The 21,248-nt window shown below is 40.2% G+C and overlaps 2 protein-coding genes and 1 long non-coding RNA gene across 5 annotated transcripts in view; 2 read left to right on the top strand and 1 right to left on the bottom strand.

Annotated features, from left to right (window-relative positions):
- Positions 1-14,628, top strand: part of ttll6 (tubulin tyrosine ligase-like family, member 6) — a 23,220-nt gene extending 8,592 nt beyond the window's left edge. For 2 of the 3 annotated variants that reach the window (XM_080304999.1, XM_026178043.2), the window contains 13 exons: positions 473-591; positions 1,779-1,909; positions 2,302-2,458; positions 2,548-2,691; positions 2,996-3,081; positions 3,171-3,396; positions 4,294-4,472; positions 4,571-4,759; positions 11,337-11,496; positions 11,770-12,069; positions 12,165-12,221; positions 13,008-13,146; positions 13,781-14,628. In XM_080304999.1, the coding sequence (XP_080161125.1) occupies positions 473-591; positions 1,779-1,909; positions 2,302-2,458; positions 2,548-2,691; positions 2,996-3,081; positions 3,171-3,396; positions 4,294-4,472; positions 4,571-4,759; positions 11,337-11,496; positions 11,770-12,069; positions 12,165-12,221; positions 13,008-13,146; positions 13,781-14,019 (2,126 nt within the window). In that variant the 3' untranslated portion in view covers positions 14,020-14,628. The remainder of the gene's footprint in view (positions 1-472; positions 592-1,778; positions 1,910-2,301; positions 2,459-2,547; positions 2,692-2,995; positions 3,082-3,170; positions 3,397-4,293; positions 4,473-4,570; positions 4,760-11,336; positions 11,497-11,769; positions 12,070-12,164; positions 12,222-13,007; positions 13,147-13,780) is intronic. The other variant, XM_080305000.1, reaches the window with a different exon arrangement.
- LOC113028071 (uncharacterized) lies at positions 13,375-16,090 on the bottom strand. The gene is made up of 2 exons (XR_013910738.1): positions 15,908-16,090; positions 13,375-14,115 (listed from the first exon to the last, which is right to left on the bottom strand). It is a non-coding gene; the product is annotated as an uncharacterized LOC113028071 (long non-coding RNA).
- Positions 16,091-16,344: 254 nt separating this feature from the next.
- hoxb6b (homeobox B6b) lies at positions 16,345-20,998 on the top strand. Its single transcript, XM_026178055.2, has 3 exons — positions 16,345-16,602; positions 18,885-19,281; positions 20,107-20,998. Exons 1-3 carry the CDS (start codon positions 16,489-16,491, stop codon positions 20,361-20,363), a joined length of 768 nt encoding a protein of 255 aa, XP_026033840.1. The 5' UTR covers positions 16,345-16,488; the 3' UTR covers positions 20,364-20,998.
- The last annotated feature ends 250 nt before the right edge of the window (positions 20,999-21,248 follow it).

A 21,248-nucleotide genomic window follows, 5' to 3' on the forward strand; every position in this document is an offset into this window, starting at 1 on the left:
GGGGCAGCCAATCAGAACAATCATGGCTGAAAGGTTTCAGGAAGTTGATTAACTGAGGGGTCACACAAGGCTCGATATAAAATAAATATATAAAATCCCAAATGTGAAATGTGAAATATTCACATGATTACTTAACAGACTTTGTAAAACACATCAAATTCACACAATACAAAACAAAAAGGTTCAGTAACAGATAAAGCATCTAATAACTGCACAGTAAAATACCACCAATAATCCAGTCCTACTTTTAAAACTGCCAGGAATAAAAAAAACAAAACAAAACAACAACATCTAAATAATAACGGTAATTTTTATAAAGTTTGTCTCACTCTATGTATTTCATTTTAAAAAAAACAGCTTCTTTTTTTTTACAATACACTTTAAAACACTGTACAAGCAGAGAGGGGCCTCTGGTTGCCTGTGGGAAACAGATGGAGCGCTGTTAAGATGCTAAATGCTTGATTTGTCACAGTGTGGCGAGCTGCTCGTAGATACGGCCTCAGAGAGGCGATGGACGGTGAAGATTGGACGCTGTTCTGGACCGACTGCTCAGTGTCTCTAGACCGTGTTAAGGACATGAAGCGTTACCAGGTAATCAATGCACCTAACTAACCTAACACCTCCATCACTGCCATCATCAGAAAAGATTATTGATGCTTCATTTGATTATTTATTGATTAAATGTGTGATTGTATTTGTGAAGCGGAAAATTCATCAGTTTCTTCAAACTATGACATTTTTCTAAATATCTTTACCAATGAAATGATGATGTACATGTCCTTTTTCAGTCCATGCTTTCAATTTGCCATCATACTGGGTAATTCGATGCAGTCAGCCTGACTCTCTTTGACCATGAGTAATTTATTAAAGTAGATTTGTTCGAGATCCTATCTATCTATCATACATTAGCTAGCCTACATTAATATTATTTAGGTTTCTCTTGTGTTGTCAAAACACTTCTGGCCTGTTGCAGCATGGATATTACACCACTGGAGTTGTGCGCTGGTGTCTAGCACTGGGACTTTGGTAGCGGTTGTGGGGTGGGAGCTCTGTGTATCAGACTTGTTTAAAAGATGTAACTAACTACTGTGATATCACCCAGTGTTTAGTGAAGTCTTGAGCTGAGTGTTTTTACCATCAACAGCGTGGTGTTTTTAAACCAGATGTTACAAAAAGCCATGGACATCTACGAGCTACTTTGGGTTGTTCCTCTATTTACAGGGGGTCACCGCAGTAGGTCACTCTGCATGTTTGATTTTCTAGATTTTTTTTATTTATTTATTTTTTCTTCCTGGTTGGGTTTTGCGTCTCCGTTTGGGAAACCTTTCACTTGTTTAAACCCATCCCAAAAAGAGCGATGAGGCCAAGGACTGTCTTCTCATAGACTTCTGTTCATCTTGAGCTGTTTGCAGTGCGAGTCATCACTCCCTGCTGGCTGTTAGAAATAATGCAGGTTTAAGGCACTTCTGCACAGGGTTCACTATTCAGGCTCTGGAGCTACATCTACTGCATCTGCTACACTGTTAGGTGTGTTCTTCTGTTGCTCAGTTGGGATCGGGGGAATTTGAAGTCTAGATCACAGATGTGGGCTCTTTGCCATGTTCCTCTTGATATTTCTGAGCAATATGTCTGAAAGCAACAGCAACATAAATGCCAGGACCTGAAATTCCAAGCAGAACACTCCATGATCAGTTCTTGTGATTTTAAATTGGTGACTGATTGTTTAATATATATTGTAGGCGACTGTCCTGTAATGCCGTGTAAACCTGTCTTTGCAGAAAATAAACCATTTCCCGGGGATGAGCGAGATCTGCCGCAAGGATTCTCTGGCCAGAAACATGAACCGCATGCTGAAGCTCTTTCCCAAAGATTACAACATCTTCCCCAGAACATGGTGCCTTCCTGCAGAGTCAGTCTGCACTTTCCACTCTGTTTTATTTCCTCCCAAAATCTATCTACCACATTTTTGAAAACTACAAAATAAAAATAAGAAAGACAAAAAACCCTCTAGTGCACAAATTCAACAAAACAAACAAAAACAGAAACAGGAGTTTTGTTTTTTTAATTATTATTCTGGCTCTAAATCTTCCACGTATTTTAAAAAGGATCACTAAACCTTTTCAAACACCTCTTATGTAACCTTCAGTATTAATATAATTCTTTCTCATCCAGTGCGTGACGTTAGATCTGTGAGGTTCCCCCCCCCCCCCCCCCCCCCCCCAAAACAATGTTGTTAATATTTAGGAATTAAAAAGATAATAGGTTCACTCATCTGTGTTCATCCCCTCTATCTCACTGCAGTTACAGCGACTTCCATGCTTACACCAGGGCCAAAAAACACAAGACGTATATCTGTAAGCCTGACACCGGTTGTCAAGGCAAAGGCATCTTCATCACCAAATCCAGTAAAGACATCAAACCTGGAGAACATATGATCTGCCAGGTTTACATCTCCAGGGTGAGCAAACGGGTGCAACGCATAAAACACCTGCAACAAAATGCACAGTGTATGATGCTTTTTCTGTTCTTTATAAATGACCTCTTCAGCCTTTCATCATTGATGGGTACAAGTTTGACCTGCGTGTCTACGTGCTCGTGACGTCATGTGACCCATTCAGCATTTTCATGTTCAAGGAGGGCCTGGCTCGCTTCTGCACCACAAAGTACAGTGAACCAATGCTCAGCAATGTGGTAAGAACTGTTAAAGATGGACTGACCGGTGCCTGGGCTGACTTATAGAGACACACTTATTTAGGTCCAGTTAACTCTGCATATATCTCTGGAAGTAAATCTATGGAGAATTTTCAGAATAAAAGCCCCAAGTTAGTGATAGGAATTTGGCAGAATAGTTAAAATGGTCAGTTTATCTGTTTGTTTTTGTTTTTTTTATATTTTGTATCATATTTTATTTTATTTTGATTTTATTGATTGTTGTATACGTGTTCCTGTGAGTTTAATTACTTAAATAAATAGTAACTAGTCTCTCTAACATTAGGATGACGTGTGTATGCATCTCACCAACTATTCCATCAACAAGCACAGCGAGAATTTTGTCCGTGATGAGGATTCTGGGAGCAAACGGTGAATACTGCTCACACTGAAGATGGTGCATGATGCGGTACATCGCCAACGCTCTTTAAAGAATCCGTGTTCATTGTTGTTCCGTTCAGAAAGCTGTCCGCCCTGAACAAGCTCCTGGAGTCCATGAACTACAGCACAGAGAAGATGTGGAGCGACATCGAGGACGTGATCATAAAGACTCTGATCTCGGCCCATCCCATACTCAAGCATAACTACCAAACGTGTTTCCCCAACCACACCACCGGCAGCGCATGCTTTGAGATCCTAGGCTTCGATGTACTGTTGGATCACCGGCTCAAACCCTGGGTGTTGGAGGTGACAGACCAGTTACACAATACTGTAAAACAAGCATATATGTGATTGTTACTCATTCAGCCTCACTTTCTCATGTTCTGGAAAGCCGTATGATTCTTGACTGAAAGGTTAGAAAAACATTATGGTCTATTTTCTCTGTCAGCTATCTCCAGGTCTTTACTGAAGCTTTATTCCATTAACTAAAATATAAGCCTAATGGAAATATTCTGCATGTGTTGTACCAAATATACCATTAATTTGTTGTCTTTGGGTCTTTGGTAGCCTGATTCATGGACATGTTTTAATCCACAAATCAATACAGTCTCTCAAGTAGTCTATTGGGATGCTTTTGGGTTTTTTACTACTCATATTATTTTCTTTAAAAGTCTGTCTTTTGACAAAATAGCCTTTATTTATTTTTAAATAAAGGCTATTAATCCCAGCTTTAATCCCAGCCCATTCTTCAATGGTCTCTCTCCCAAGCTTCTTGAGATTTGTTTGTCTTCTGGGGACAGACCTTGGTCTTAAGTTCACTTCACAGATTTTCAATGTGATTCAAGGCTTTTTTCCAGGCCAGTCAATAACATTCCCTTTGGTCTTCTGAAGGTAGTTCTTTACCAGATGAATGCCGGGACACGTATAAATGACACAAACACATCTGATCCCAAACAAATAATAACAGTCAAATTCTGTAATTAAAGAAAAAATAAAAGTTAGGGTATGTTTGTATTTTTGAAACAACAACTGGGTGTGAGGTCGACATTTGCATTGTGCCCTTTATAAATCTTATAGATCTTGAATTACAAAAAAGTTGGGTAAACATGAATTGGTGAATGGATTAAGTTAGCTTGAATTCAGCCAAATTTGTTCAGACCTGTGTGTGTGTGTGTGTGTGTGTCTGAATATATTTATGTCCAGGTGAATCACTCCCCAAGTTTTACCACTGACTCCCAGCTGGACCGCGAGGTGAAGGATGCTTTGCTGTACGACACTCTGGTTCTCATCAACCTGAGCGCTTGCGATCGTCGTAAGATTACTAAAGAGGAGAGACGCAAGGTGAAGGAAAGGCTGCAGCAGCACCGCTCCAGAGAGGCCAGGTACGGTGAACAGATATGGTGTGAAGTTTTCCCAAGGTCACACACACCACACATCTGTAGTGAAGGTTAGTGTTTCCGTGTGTGTATTTTATCGGCAGGTCAGAGGAGCTGCGTCAGTGCCAGGCAGCCACGGTGAAGCAGATGGAGAGGTACGAGGCCAAACACCTGGGAGGCTTCAAGAGGATTTATCCCAGAGAGGGAGGGGAGAAATACGACAAGTACTTTAAACACAGCAGCTCGCTCTTCCACGAGACGGCGGCATCAAAGGCCAGAGAGGAGTGTGCCAGGTACCTCCAGCGTGCTGTCAGTACACTCACAGACCGTTTCTGAAGTCATCCACACAGACACAAAGAAATAAGTAAAATAAAAAAGAAAGCAGAGGGAACACTCCAGTGCAGGGAGAACTGAATTATTCTGCCTAGTTTCCATATAAATACAGACACTTGGGTAATAATAATAATTTTTATTCATACAGCACTTCTAACATTTATGCAGGAGAACTAAATTAACATCTCTGCTGTTATTTAAAGGGATAGTACAGTGAGAAGACTTTATAAAATAATATTTATCATAAAAAGACCACAAAGATCGCAAAAAACTTAAATTTCTAGCTTAACCTGTGCGAGGTAATAATTTCTCATCTTGTGACAAGTGGTAGAAAAACTTAGCTGATTAGCAAGATGGATGATAAAATGAACATAATAAATAGGAAAATATAAATAATTGGGATTTATCATAAATCTTTTTAATCACTGTATGTGTGACGATGTCCGTGCAAAGTTTTTGTTCAGACTGGCTCGCTCAGTAACGAGGTATTAGGTTACATACAGGCATAGATGCATATAGGCTACAATCATTATAACAAGATATTTACTCCTTACAACTGATAAATTTTTATTAATAATTTACATTAAAAAATGCAAAAAGAATCTGGATCAAGTTTTTGTAATGTGAAGATCCAAATCATAATAAGTTTAATATTTTGTGATTTTGAATTCTTTGCTGGTAGATTTTTATGAGCTCTGTGAATTTTAATTTACATTTCAAGATGTAATCTTACAAATTGCTTGACTGATAAATAAAAACACTTACATTAAATACAAATATTAAATATTTTTGCAAATGTGTTTGCTGATTGGTAATAAAACACTGGACAAATATTCAAATATGCAGTGTGCTTACTTACTAAAATCTAAATTAAAGATAAATTGTGATTTATTTATTTATTTTTTTTTCCAATGAAGGAAAAGGAATAGACGACATTTTAAATATTTTATTTGGAATGTTGCCTAAAAAATGCATAGCAATTCATTTATCTATTTTCCGCACTATAAGGCACACTTAAAATCCTTGAATTTTCTCAAAAATCGGCAGTGCACCTTATAATCTGGTGGCCTTCTCTATGAATTCTGGCTGTGTTTACTGACCTCGAAACGATTTTATGTGGTACACGGCGCTCAAAAATCTGTCAAAAAATGTTTTAGGACTTTGCTAAGCTATGAAGCCTGATGGATTGTCTGAGCGTTATGGGTACTGTAGTCAGGAGCCTTGCGACTCATAGTAATCTGGGTCCAAAACTCAGTCGCGTCAGGCCCCAAACGAACACTGTGTAAATTATTTTATCTTTAATAAAAATGATCAGTGTCGCTGCTTTACCAGGTGTAACAATTAAGTTTAACATCCAGGCATCCATGAAAACAGAATTTATTAAATTTAACGGAGTTAGAAGTTAGCAGGAAGGTAGCAGAAAGTTAGCTCGCTAGTTACCTAAACATGTTACCAAGCATGTTCTGACTGAGAGATTTCTGGGCAAAAATAAAACGTACAGCTCTGCTATCACTTCCAACATGAATGAAAACAGAAAACTAAACAGCAGTGACGTTTGTAGGGTTACTGAAGTTGGACTAGCTGGTATATAATGCTGTGCTAGTGATCGCTAGCGACACAGCTATGTTAGCATATCAAAGCATAACACAGTGAACCTGGAGAATGAATGCTAACTTTTTTCCACTTGCTATAAGTTCCCGGTGTTTGTTTGTTTTGACAAATGCAATCACTTGGAAAATTGCTGTATACCAAATTTCAGTAGGGGAGAACAACTGAGATAATCCAGCCACAATATGAGGTTAGTCATTAATGTAAAATAAGATAACCTTTATTAGTCCCACACATGGGAAAATTTGTTTTGTTACAGCAGAAAGTGGACAGTGCAAAATTACATAGCAAAAATTAGAAAAACACTGGAACAACATATACTGTTGTTCCAGTGTTTATAGAGCAGCTACCAGAGAATTCAACATTAATGAATCAATGGTATGGAAGTGGAAGAAGCAAGAGGAATTAGTTGAGTAATGTTTGACTTATCTGACTGTTTTGTTTTGTTTAATGCGCTTTATAATCCGGCTTGCCTTATGTATGAAAACGGACCCGTTTGTCGACAGTGCACAGATCCCGTGCGCCTTATGGTCCGAAAAATACGGTACTATGATTGCAGTTCATTTAAAGAATTTTTAAATAATCAAATGAAAATCTTATAACATGAGACTAAAATGTGCCCCTAAGTGGTTCTCTGGTGACCTTTTTAAGAAAAATGTGACTGCATTTACATAAACATAACCTTTTAAGAATGTAGCTTCATATATTTTTGTAGCTTGCATCAAAGTATTTAAACCCAAGTTTTCAGAGTTCAGTGTGAGTAATGAGATACAGCTATTGTTAGAAAGTCGTGTATTTAAATGCAAGTAGAACTAAAGAACAAGACATCAGTGATTTAAAAAAAATAAAATAAAAACAGCAGACTGTGATAGGTGGATGAAAAAACATGCACATAAGTAGTATCACTAATAATTAAGCACAGACTAAACTGTACTACAGTACAAAAATACAGTACAGTACGAAGACTAGTAAAAGAAAAATGCGATTATTGTTTTCAGTTTTCTTAGTAGATGTTTCACATAGGTCTTAAAATATTCCAGATTCCAGGATCTGTGGAAGCCAGTTCAGGTGGTTGTGATCCTCAAATCATGACCTTGTTCTAAATCCAATCATTTTTATTGATGATGATGATGATGATGATGATGATGATGATGATGATGATGATAATAATAATAATAATAATAATAATAATAATAATAACAACAATATATGAATCAATAATGCAAATATGTTCTTCCAAATGTGGATTAATTTTGCCTTTTTAAAAGTGGAAAATATTCGTGTTCTGTATATAGACACAAATCAGTCAATCTATTACATACAGGTTGTCATGGCACCAAAATTGAAAGACAGCTAGAGAAAGTAATGACAAAGTGCTCAAAGTTTTTTCTGAGACTATTAATGCAATTGGGTCCTAGTTTCTATTAATTTTGGTTCCCTATTGTATTACTTGTTTTTTTTGTTTACTTATAAATTAGTTTAGTTGTATAAGTTCCCTTCTTGTTCCCCAAGTCTCTTCTCTGTGTTTTTTTTTTTTTTCTCCTTTTGTGTCTGCTTTGTGAAGTCAGTTGTGTCTTTGTGTTTATCTTTTTGTGTGTTTGTCTCAGTTTTAGGTTTCCTCTTTTATTTTTCTAGTCCCTTGTCTTACGTGCATTGTGTGAAGTTTTGTTTCCCTTTGTTGCATTATTAGATTCTGTTCACCTGTGTCTTTTTTACCCCAGATGTTTCCTCTCTCTTTACCTCATCTGTGTTTGTCTGTAAGTCCTCAGTTTTACTCAGTTCTTTGCCATGTCCTCCTTATCCCATGTGTTCCCCCTGGCGACTCCGTTGTGAATCCCTCGCCGCTGCTCTACATTAGTGTGTATTCTGTATTTTTGTCCTCAGCACTTCCTTCCTTAGGTCACATCTCTGTCTTAGGAGCGTTTGGGTCTGTCTCTTACCTCCCGTACAGATAATCCATGAAAGGCTGATGCAGAAAAAAGTTGAGGCCATCTCAGTTTTGATTTGTCGCTCCTGGAAATGATACGTAGCCAGTCGCTTCTTTGCCGGTAGTGTGATCACACTCAGCTGTACATGCAGACATGCCTCGGGGTGATTTAATATGTGCAAACATTATGGAATAATTGAACAAATTGAAGGATTTAAACCTGTCCTAATAAAACAGAATTTAATAGTGCGTAATCCTGCCACCAAATTATGTGCAGTCATGGAATAAATTTCCCTTTAAGACACTGATGACACTCCGCTGCATGTGCCTGTAATTCTCACGTTATTAAATTAAAAGGCCCCTGTGTCTGCCATGAAAAACTGGGTGTCACATCGTTTCCTGCTACTAACTATGATTAGCCAACAGTTTAGATAGCAGTTTGATCAAATAGTAGAGATTCTGGACAACTATGATTTCTCAAAGGGCAAGTGTTTGTCGTCGTGTTCGATCCTGCTCTCTGCTGTGATCGTCACATCGAAGACCACCTGTTTCCACCTACACGCTTAAATCTGCTCTGCTGTGTGCTCACTTTCATGCAGACTTCTCAGATATTTCCTAAAACAGTCTTCACTTGTCTTCATGACAGTTTAGTTGTTTTTGTACAGCAATGCCATGGTCTTTTTAGTGCAGTTTTCTGGTTTCTGTTTTTGTTAATACGCTCAGTCCCATATTTATCTCTCTACGATAGATACACCTTCAGCTTTCTTTGTATTTCTTGAGCTCTCAGCGAAGGCGGTCGCACTTTCTCCTCTCCTCCTCACCCTTATCTTCCCTGCTTCGTCTCTATGTCCTTGTCTTGTCTTGTGTGAATTTACTTTCCCTGGAACAGTCTCTCACTGTCGTTCTCTAAACCTAAAAGAGAATTATGGATTTGATCAACTGGTCTCTGAGTGCTATTGACACCCTTAATGAGAAGTCGGGGCTCGGGAGAGCCTGAGTGCCCTGGAGGGACTTTCCCTGCCGGTTACACGATGGACGGGTGGAGAACTGGAGGACCGTGTGCCTGGCGGGACTGTCGATCGAGGACGCTGAAGATATCTACCTATTCGGAACCATGATAACAGGGTTCATGCTGATCGGCGTTGGCTTAGCCCTGGTTTATCAGAGAAATAAGAAAGCGGAACCGGCTGTTCAAACCCCCACAAGGCTGTCCGCTGGATTCGAAGCGACGGGACGAGGTGCGACCTCTCACAACGAACGTAATATGGTCAACACCTTGGAGACGCTTACAGCTGCTGTGAAGGCTCAAAACAACACCATTGAGCGTATGAGGGGAAACATCAGAGAGAGGCCTGCTCAAAATGACACCCTTGAGCGACAGTTGGAAAACATCGCGGAACGGATCACTGCAGTTGTGAGGTCTCAGAATCAAAAGACTGACAACACCACGGAACAGAAGTTTAATACCATCATGGGGAGGCTCGCAGCTCTTCAACTGGAGATCGAGAGACCAGCCTCGGAGTGCTAGAATTGGAGCTGCTCACAAAGGAGAAATCAACAATATTCAACATTTGGACACCACGGCCCCAGCTGCAGGCCCAAGGCTGGAGCCCACCAAAACAACTCCCTGATAACGACTGTGTGATGACTATTCTTCCCGCCCCATGAAGGACACCTGGATTGGCTGGAGGACTGTTTACTTAGCCTGATAGGCCGAAGGACACTGTCTCAGCTAAACTATGGACACGCGCACACACACACACACTTACACTGATAAGCACTCACTCATCCCCCTCCCTTTCCAACGCCTTCGATGCTTGTGCCCTACCGGGGATGATAGCAGTCAACTGGACCAGCACAGATGCTGCAGGACCGGATGCGCTGTCTACGCCGGCTCTCTCTTACCCTTTACCCGCCCCTGTTGCTTGTCTCGTGTTTCTATGGTGTATTGATAGTCATGTGCTTTTGTGCTGAGGTGTTTTTTCTTTTATCAAACTGTTCTCCCACTAGGAGCTCAGTCTGAGTGGAGTTTTTTTTTTTCTCCTCCTCTTACCTCATGTAGTGTATTTTCGTTGTTTTTTTCCTATCAGCCTACCTTCTGACATGTCTGCCCAATGTGATGTTTGTGTAAAGTTGGTCAGAAGGTTCCTTTGTGAGTGCGCATGCGCCATTAGCGTGCTGCCTGCTGTAACCCCTAATTTCCCTCGGGATGAATAAAGGATTCTGATTCTGATTTTGGGTTACTATTCCAGCCGTGTCTCCATGTGAGTTTTTCACCTCTGTGTGTGGTTTGGTTCTTTTGTTATTTGGTGTTTTATTTTGGTAGTCATCATTTGTCATCTGTGCTTTGTATTTTTATTCCTCCCTTGTGATTGTGTTAATTAAGTTCCTGTTTCCTGCATTTCATGATAAAAAGGAACCAAATGCACAATATATATAAATATAAATAAAGCAAAACATTAATGGCTGATTCCACCTAAAAACTAATTTAAAAGTTGAAAACAAACATTCTGTCTTTTTATTTATTTATTTTTTAACAAAATAAAAATGGAAGATGAGGAAACTAAAATGTAGAGACAACAGAGTGCATCATGGAGACAGCAGGAAAATGTGAACAGGCAAAAATCTGTTTCAAAATAAAATACAAGACGGGAAACCAAAATAAGTTGTTCTCTGCATTAAAAAAAGAAAAAGAAAACAAACTAATAATAATACAATTATAAGTAAATGTGGATGAGACTTATCAGATTTAACTGGTTATTTTACAGAAGTGATCACTGGAGTTTAAGTTTTTATTTATTTATTCAAATTAAGATTAATGGACTTGCAGAAGGATCCGAGTTTCTTTTTCTACACTCAATATTTGTCCTCTGTGGGTTTTTAAAAAAAACAAACATCTAAAACAAGAGTACCATAATAAAGCTAAAAAAGTGATTTAATTTGTTTAAATACTTTAAATTATTCTCAAAGTGGTTCTGAAATGTGTGCTTTTATTCTTTTAGGCAACAGCTGCAGGAGCTGCGTCTGAAGCAGGAGCAGAATGAGCACTACCAAAGGAGAGGCCGGAGGAGAGACTCGCAGGGGGAGACTGCAGGGGAAGGAGTCAAACCACGAAGGGCCCCATCAGCCCCGACCCCCATTTCTAACTGCGACCCAGCATTGGTGAGGCTGTGTTTGAAGATGCAGTACCCAAATGTAACCACAAGAGGGAGACACAGCTTCAGTCCGTGATGAATGGCTTTGACTCTGGCTGGTCTTTCTGTCAGAGTATTCTTTAGATTATCTAAATAATATTCTTGATCATTTTATTCAGTTTTAAATAAACAGATTTTATTTTCAGTACAGCAAACCAATGATATTCTCATATATTTTAAAAACCTGCATATACATCTTAGCAATAAAAACTATTTGATTTAAATGTTCTTTCCCCTCCAGCCTCCTGTGTCCGGCCTGTCAGCAGCTCCGGAGTCTGCAGAGGTCCAAGAAGAGGAGCAGGAGCATCTGGATAAGGAGGAGGAGGAGGAGAAGGTGGTGGAAGAGAGGGAGGAGGAGAAAAAAGTGGTATTAATAGGCGACCACGAGCAGCTCGGCGTGCTGTACCAGAGGCAAAAACTATTGCAGGACCTCGGGGTGGTGAGCCAGATCCAGCAGCTGCTGCAGGGCCACAGAGAGGGAGGGGGAGCAAACGACTTCTGCTCCCAGCAGCAGAGAAATCATCAAAGGCAACACAGGAAGGTAAGGCCTGACCACCAGTCCATGCAAAATAAACCATTTCTCATTTATTGTGAGTATTATTAACTGACAGTTGCCATCATCCTTTTTTATTTCAGTTGGATTCACTGACACATTTTTGTCAAAGGACTAAAGAGCAGGACATACCTGTGCAGGTACTCTCCAGCCAAATGAATCCACTGCTCTTCTTTCTTTATTTTAAATCAGTGCTCATAATCTTAAGAAATTAATCATGTCAGCTGCCCTGTCTCTTTAACTTTCAACTTTAATAGGTGGTCAGCCTTTCTTCCTCAGTCTTAATAGAGAATTAAAGGAAAAAGAACATTTTCTATGATTGTTTTGTAGCTTCTCATTCCTCACCAGGACTGCAACAGCACTTATTTTCACTGCTTATTTTCAGTTTTTATTTTAAAGATTAATTTATTTGTCAGTGTATTAAAATATTAAAAAGAACACTTTTAGTTTATTATTATATATGATTAAAACCCCCAGCAAATTATCATTTATGAACAGCCTGAACCAGTGAAAACGTTTTATTTTTACTCTTATAATAATTAATAGTTGATTAAAATCCATGATAATTAATGTTGTTTTGAGCAACAAGTTGATTTAATCCGTTATTCTTTGCATGTCTGTTTGTAACACATAGTGTTATTCAGGCTTTGCTCTGGATTTTGAGTTGAAGAAACATTTTCCTCAGCATGCAAAGCTCAGGTTGTTTGTAAATTTGATGGTTTTTACCTCTGAAAGTGATGAAATCCAAAACACATCAGCGTCAGCGGTTCAGCAGCGGTTTGAATATATAAACAGCCAAAAATAATCATCAGAGGAGAATGAATGAAGTGGGTTAACAGTTCATAACCCTGACTGATAATTCACTGTGCTGAATAATCATTATGGCACAGAATCTAAACGGCATCGTTTTATCGCTGTGTTCGCAGCAGCTCGGGTCCGTCATGACTCAGCAGCGTTTCCTCCGGCCCACTGTGCACCGCAGCTGCCCGAACGGCGAGTCCAAGAGCCACGGCAGAGCGGGAGAAATACGCCGGATCGTCAGCCCCCAGCAGGCGTCCTGGCCAGGTAACCATACTGAGATCTCAGGTCAGCCACAGAGAGGTAACGCTGGTTCATTTTCAGCCTAACAGCCAGCTTCTGCAGGCTTTTCTCTCCAGCTCCTGCTTCCTGTTTACTAAGGAGGCTTTGGTACGACTGTAACACTGGAGATGTATAAATAATACTGAATTTAATGTCTTTTCCCCTCCTGCTGTTTTCTGTTTTCCGAAACATGAACATCACTTGAAGAAAATGTAGAAATACATTTTTTTTTAATCACCAAAAATGCATAAAAAATTAAAATACACGGGAGAAGTGTTTAAATCTACATAAAATTACCATCTACCATTAAAATTACCATGAAAATATTAAAACATTTATTTACTGTGTCCCATTTTGGGTTGTTTTTTTTTTAAACATTTTTATAAATAAATAATCAGGCTGTGCTATTAGTTTAGGAAAAAATCTGTTGATATTATTTCATTTGCAATAATTTCCACACACACATAATTAAAACATCAGAAAACACAATGGGCTCTTGTGGAAATGGTAATAGCATTTATACAGAGATTTCTTTCTTTTTTTTTATATATTAACTATTCAGAGTGGGGTGTGTGTGTGTGTGTGTGTGTGTGTGTGTGTGTGTGTGTGTTTGTCTCAGACTTCTTCTTTCTTCTGTTTTCAGTCAGCGACTCTCTGAGCAGCTTCTACACCGACGCCCGGTCCCGTCCTGGCATCCCGACCATAAACTGCATCTCCAAAGGAGGCCCTCGATGCACCAACGACGTGTCCCACGACCCCGACGCCCTGCGCAGCCTGCTCGTCATCTCCACGTGCGTCCCGCTGCTCCGGAGGCCTGGCTTCCCTCACAGAGCGACCCAGCACGGTAAAGGGCAGTGAGGGCAGCGGGACCGCCGACCTCACGAAGCCCCTCCGAGTCCAGACCTGCAGCTCTCACCTCACACTGAAGCTGCTCCACAGAGAAATACAAAGAGCCTTGAAGAGAGAAAATTCAGAAATACACAATGCCTTTGATAAACATGGATGTTTGTATATAGCTTTTATACCTGCAAACCAGCTGCCTGCCACTGAATGAGCTCCAGCTCAGTATTTTTTTTAAATACTGACTCTTTGTACTCAGATTTATCCATTAAATCTAACCTGATGCATAAATCTGAGATAGATGTTTAATATTTTTGCTCTGAGGATGAATTATTTCAAACAGAGTGCCAAAATAAAAGCATGCTGGGTTAACATGATATTGAAATCTTTTACTCTGGAAGAAAAAAATGTGATTCTAATAAACTCACTGATTTATATGAACACAAACTGGCTCAGCTAAACTGAAACTATTAAAGGTTCATTATTTAATATTAAATTTAGTTTGAAAAGCTTCACACTGGGGGACATTAAGGATAAAAGCCAGCTGCTCTCATGTTTGTGCAGTCAAGTATTGAAAATAACTTTATTTGCGCTGATGATCAATAAAATGTCTTTTTTTTCAAGTGATTTAGTTTAATCGTCTTTATTGTCACTTTCTGCAAAAAATAAGATTAAAAAAATCTACTTTTTAAAAGTAATAAATATTCTTTCTGTGATTACATTTTAACACATTTTTTTCTAAATAGTTTTAAATTTCTTTTTGATGGTGATTGCCTCCTTTCGTCTCGACGGCTTTCAGATAAGAGGCCATAAAGTTTTACAGCTTCTCTGGATCCGGTTTCTTTGTAGCTGGCTGAGAGCAAGGTACCAATAAACTAAAAAAAAGAAAAAGATCAAATGCGTTGAGAAATTATTCGATATTATTTTAAAATGTGAGGAAGTGTTTTCATTACTGATAAATATAAATATTTAGTATCGAGTCCACTTGCATTATAAAGCGCCTGAGCTGTTTTCTGCAAGCTCCTGTGAAACTCGGGGGTTTACAGACGAATTTAATTAATTATAATTATATTTATCTTTTAAAAAAAATTAAAATCTGGGGGGTAAATTTAGGAGTCAATAAAGGATTAAACTATGGCCTAAATAAGACGGTACCTGTGGAAGTGTTGGGTTTTTTTGTTTGTTTTTTTTGTTTTTTATTTTAGACTTTAATGAAATGAAAACGTTAATTCATATGTTTTAACATTTTGTGTTTAAATCTTAGCCTAAATTTTAATGAAAAGGCGCTATTATATTGGACTTTGCGTCTCTTTGAGGGAGAAAAATGAAAGCGATGGGGAGAATGTTTTGTATTTCAGGAATTTATGGTTTTATTGCGTCTATAAATGTCGGAAATCCTCTCTGTCAGTGTAAAACACCAGAATACCGACTGAAAGAATACTTTAAAAAAACAACAACAAATCAAATCGGAAATGACTCATTAGAAACAACAAGAAAAAAAGATGAATACGTTTTTAAGGCCCAAACGAGGGAAAGTTTCATTCTGAAGTTGGGCTGTTTCAAGTTTTTCTGACCTTAAAATCCGCCTCAGGATGGCAGTTAAGCTCATTCCCATCTTTGGCCAATTTGATCTGGAGGAATTTCTCCACATTTGGAGAGATTATAATAGTCTTAATGCAAATAATCTTCACGCCTGGAGCCTTTTTATTTTAGAAAAATAAGAAGACTCAATCACCCGCGTCTGCGGTTTGGAGATTACATGATTATTTTTTCCTGAAAGTGACACATTTGACAAAATGCAGGAGGAAGGACTGGAGCCAGATTCACTTCCTGTTATTCGATTTGAATTTTTGGGTACGCGAATAAGACCACTGCCGTGGTTAGAGATCAATAAGAAGCTACAAACCTTTCTCCAACCAGATGGATCAGAACCGAGAGCGCATCCTTCCCCGCAGACCACCCTCACACCTCCACATCTTGACCCGTTTCTACCATATTGACGCAAAATTTAAACATTTCATTCTTTGGGAGAAAATAAAGATGGCGGTGAGGAAAGCGCGTCCAAAGCACAAAAACGGCCGCTGTTTATGAAAATTTACAACTTTGCCTTGGAAGTTTACGACTCGCCTGGCTCGGGGATTGGTTGCTGAGGGGTCATGTGGACAGCAGGAATGGGAACTTATTTCCCATGAGGTTATATTGCAGCTGCTGTTTTCCAACCGCTCGTTCACTTAACACTTACTAACACAAGCTTTTTCTGGGCTCTTTGCATGTGCAGTGAGCGTTTGGAGTGTTGGTAAGAACAGCCGCTCGCGGTTTCGTGCGTAATTCCCCCCCTCTCCCTAAAAAAAAAAACAAAAAGTAGGCGATGGAGGCTCTGCGCAATTCCTGCGCCGTGCGCGCCTCGTTAATGTGGCTGTACTTGTGTGGCTTTATGTTCGTGAAAATGAGGGATCACCACACTCCTGGAATAGTGGGATTACTTTCATGAAATCACTTAAGCAAAGTGGGGATTTTTTTTTCTTTGTGGGGCTGACAGGAAGCGAAGAGGAGCTGCTGCGGAGTGGCACCCACACTGGAAATGACGGATTATCAACAAAGGTAAGGGCACCATGTTTCTGATATTCCTGCTGGTGCTGCTGCTGCTGCTGCTTCACTGTCACTGCAGGCCTGATGTTTACAAAGCTGGAAACGGGGAGATCTGTCTTTAAGAAAGGGAAATTACCCTCTCCAAAGCATTTTATTATTCCGCTTGCGCTGTTTGTGCTATTCACAACCAGTTGCTGCACTCTCTGTTTAACCCCTGAGGTGCTGCAATTCCTTCACACGCCAAATATTTTCCCTAAAATGGTGAAAAAAGACTCTTTTGCCGAGTCTGAGGCCTGCTGGCGACTGGTGTTGTATAACCAGGTGGCTTCAGGCCAGGCAAGCTTGACTTTGATGATGATGATGGTGATGGTAAAGGGCCTGTGCTACAGCTGAGTCATGTTTTTCTTGGGGGTAAAAAACAAAAAGATCTCCGGCTACACGTTTTTCACTCTGCTGATTGATTTATTCGGATTATTGTAATTCTTTTTTGTGCTTTTATTCTGAAGAAATCGATTTATGCTGATATTGCGCACCGTGTCCTAGTTGTATCTTTTCGCCTTTCTGCTTTTCCCCCCTCACATTTTTGATGTAGCTTTAAACAAATATTCGCTCTGATGCATCCTCGTCCTGATTTTGCACAAAACGCGGAGTCAATAATCACCGCTCTTCTCTTTTATCGATTTATTTTCTATTTCCGGCGCCTCTGCAGGGTGTTCTGCGTCCTTTTTGATGCTGGGAGTTTATGGCTGAGGCCATAACGTGACGGGAAAACACGGGATTGCCTCTTTGTTAGTCAGTGTTTCTCCAAATGTCCAGCAGCTGTCCAGCACCGGGCTGCAGGGACTGCGGCCTGGCGGAGAGGCGCCAATCCAGCTAAAGATTAAGATTTGATTTCATCTCAATTCTGATCGAAATATTAAAATATAAAATGTTTTCAAAGCAGACATGACGCAAACAGAAAATCTGTGGACCAAGGGCGCAAAATCAAAGACAAGAGGCGGATTATTCATTCCTGATTATTATTATTTTCCCTCCGTCTATGAAGCTCTTATACAATTTATGTGTTTTATACTCACGTTAGAATACTTTTAAAACTGCTTTTTTTCTGGGTTTTATTCAGAGTTATTGGCTTTTTTTTTTTAAAGGGAAACTAACTGAACAGAAGGAAATAGAATAATTTATTATAAATGCATTTTCCTTCCTTTTTGAACGAAATTCTGCAAACTTTACATTTCGAAAAGCGACTTAGCTTCAGAATGGAAGCAAAATTTGTATTTTATTAATTATAACAATCAATCAATACGAGTTAAATGATGGACAGAGAAGAAAAACACAGAAGACTAATAACAGTCGCCTTAATTTCCCTCCTCGTTTGCTCTTAAATACAAATTAGTTCATGGGTGAAAACAAAGAAACGAAAAGCAGGCTCCAGGCACCTGAGACGTCTTTCAACCCTTCATACTTACCAGTTTTTTTTTCTAAGTGTGAAATTGTTGTCCACTTCATCATGGTGTGTTAACGTGATGATGATGATGATGATTATGATGATCCTGAGTGCCGGCGCGTGTCCTCCCCGCTGCTCTCTGCACGTCTTCGTGGACTTCAGTCAGTCAGGGTTGAATCAGGATGAGGTCTCACCTTCGAAGAGTGAAATATATGCATCACTGACGCAGGTTTCTTGCGTCCATGTGGATCAGTTGGTGCTCGTTTTAAAGGGTTTACTGGCAGAAGAGTTTTATTCCAGACTTTGTTGGCTTTAGTGAATTATTAAAGGAGATGGAAGTGAAGGTTAGAGGCTGAGCGAGACTCAGGCTGTGCGTAAATGTTTTGCTTTTTTGCACCGTGTGTTTGTGTGTGACAGAGTGTGGGAGAGAGGGGGCTGGATTGCATGAAACAGGGGTTATATTTAGGCTTTAAAAAAAGTATAAATATATTTCTATGAGTCTTAGCGTCTGTGTGAGCGTGTGCGCGAGCGACAAGCTCGAGCGCTTCATTTCGATTCACCGGGGACTCCTGCGCGCAACAAGAGCCCCCCATGGGTGCAATAGTGCAAGCACAGACGGCGGTGATTGGCCAGAGGTTGATCAGATGGTACACTTCCCCTCTGTATTCAGTGGCACCTCACAACCCCCCCTTTCAGCAAAAACCAAATCTCCGATAAAGTAATGGCAAAACCACTTGGACTATAAAAGACAACAAATCATATTCCTCCGGAGTATATACACCCCGTTGTCCACCCAATGAGTTCCTATTTTGTTAACTCAACTTTTCCCGTGTCTCTGCCGGGAGGACAGGACTCTCTCCTGGGTCAGATACCGCTTTATTCCTCGGGATACACCGATCCGTTAAGACACTACTCCAACGCGGCCACATATGGAGCAGCCAACATGCAGGAGAAGGTTTACCCGGCGTCTTACTACCAGCAGACGGGCGCAGCGGCCGCGGCCATCTACGGCCGGGCCGGCGGCGGAGCGCCCTGCGACTACAATCCGGTCGGGACTTTCTACAAGGACGCGGAGGGCTCGTGCGCTTTCTCGAGCCGCGAGGACCAGCCGCTGTTTGTCACTCAGGAGCATCAGCAGCGCAAAGCGGAGTGCCCGGAGCAAGCTGTCAGCATGAGCAGCAGCATCGACGACAAGTCGTCCACGCTGATCTACCCGTGGATGCAGAGGATGAACGCCTGCTCCGCCGGTGAGTACTCACGGCCGTTAGAAGAGGCTACCTGCCAGGTGTGGAAAGCCTTTCAGATCATTGCGAGCAGCACAGCGCGCGGAGACAGAGCCGAGCGGGAAGTTTGTGTTTTTGGCGATTGCACACGGAGATTCGTGCGCCTTCGGGGCTTTTGGCTACTACTACATCATCAGCACAACACAGGCACGGGCTGCATACTCGCGCGCACACACACACATTCACTACATTGCGCGCACGCACACGCACGAACTCAGTGGGCCTACACCACCCGAGCTTCAACCCAAGAGCTCCCAGCTCGCGTCACATGGCCCCTTTTTGGATTTTTTAACGCGCCTTTTGGCTAAAAAACTTAATTTAACGTCCCAAACACGAACAAAAAAATATGAATTTCACTGCAAATTAAAGGAGAAAACAAGCCTGCCTCTGACTGCACGTGCACAATGCGTGCTTTAGATGACACAAGAGAGCCAGTGCATCATTTATTACACAGAGACTGCGCTGTACTAATGACACTTTTCTGAAAGGCTTACTGTAACAGGCGCCATGTGGGAAGTTTAAGAGATATAATGGGACTACTATCGTAATATCACATATATATGTGAACATTTTTTTTAAACAAGATAAATCTGCACCTACAGAAAGGAGAAAATATAAAATAAAAACATACATTTTGATTTTTTTCGGACTTTTGCGCAGAACGGTTTTATTTTGTTTATTTGTATTTACTTAATTATTTAATTTGGATGCATCACTGCACACAGTGAGTGCGTTTTCCTCCCACACTTAACATTTAATTATTAACACATGACTTCATTTTCATTGCAGGCCCGTTTGGCAGCAGCGGCCGCAGGGGCCGACAGACCTACACCCGCTACCAGACTCTGGAGCTGGAGAAGGAGTTCCACTTTAACCGCTACCTGACCAGGAGGCGCCGGATAGAGATCTCCCACGCCCTGTGCCTGACGGAGAGACAGATCAAAATCTGGTTTCAGAACCGCAGGATGAAGTGGAAAAAGGAGAACAAACTCCTCAACCCCTCAAAGACGCCCGAGGAGGAGGAACAGGCGGAGAAAAAGAGCTAAAAGGACACTTAAAATAAAATAAAATAAAATAAAAGGCATGTGTGTGTGTATGTGCACACTCCTGACATAAAAAAACAATGTATTATTCCTTTGTAGATACAAAGTGCTGCCAAATCACATGTTAGAGACGTGTAGAGTTTATTCCAGTATCTGCACAGTGACTGTGTCCGCATTAGGTTAAAAATCAGAAACCAGGTCCTCCTCTGTTTGTCCTGTGTGTGCTCGTGCGTTTATTTAGGGGACTATGCAAAAAAAAACAAAAAAAACAAAACCCCAAAAACAAATAAAATCAAATAATAATAAAAAAAATCCGCCAAAATGTAAATAATTTTTAGTGTTTGGTTCATGTTGTTACCTCATGATCGTGTAGGCCTACTGAGTTCCTTTCTTTGTTTTAATGTTGATTTTATTTTGACATTAAAAGAGGAGTTTTCGTCCTTTTAACTGTACATCCTGTGGCTGTGGTCGCTCTGTGATAGTCTGTAGGCTTGTTTTGTGCCATTAAAAAAGAAGAAAAGAAAGAAATTTGTACAGATGTTACATGTTATTTATTGTTGTCTTCGATGCACATCTGGATATTGTGTGCAATATTTTGTTTAGGAAATTGTACATAGAAATAAAGGCTTTTTGATGTATATTGGAAATTCTGGTTGTCTATTATTATTATTTGTACGAATATTATCAGCAGTAGCGGTGCCATTAGTAGTTTTAGTAGTAATGGTAGTGGCTCAGCGTCTGCTCAGCTTCTTAAGCCACAATAAAATCATATAATATGGCGTAAAAGTGAAAATTTCCCCCTTTTTTGGATACTTTTGGGTAAAGTGCGCGAGTTTGGCTGAGAGCTCGCTGTTTTGTGCTACCTGAGCCTTTTGTGGCCTGCGTTAT

The sequence above is a fragment of the Astatotilapia calliptera genome, chromosome 8 (assembly GCF_964374335.1).
Source record: "Astatotilapia calliptera chromosome 8, fAstCal68.1, whole genome shotgun sequence".
Classification (NCBI taxonomy): Eukaryota; Metazoa; Chordata; class Actinopteri; order Cichliformes; family Cichlidae; genus Astatotilapia; species Astatotilapia calliptera.

Excerpts from the sequence above, each read along its gene's own strand:
- hoxb6b (XM_026178055.2), top strand. The coding sequence starts at position 16,489 with ATGAAATCACTTAAGCAAAGTGGGGATTTTTTTTTCTTTGTGGGGCTG. Across the intron at positions 16,603-18,884 it reads ATGACGGATTATCAACAAAG|GACTCTCTCCTGGGTCAGAT; the intron begins GTAAGGGCACCA and ends CCGGGAGGACAG. Across the intron at positions 19,282-20,106 it reads GATGAACGCCTGCTCCGCCG|GCCCGTTTGGCAGCAGCGGC; the intron begins GTGAGTACTCAC and ends TTTTCATTGCAG.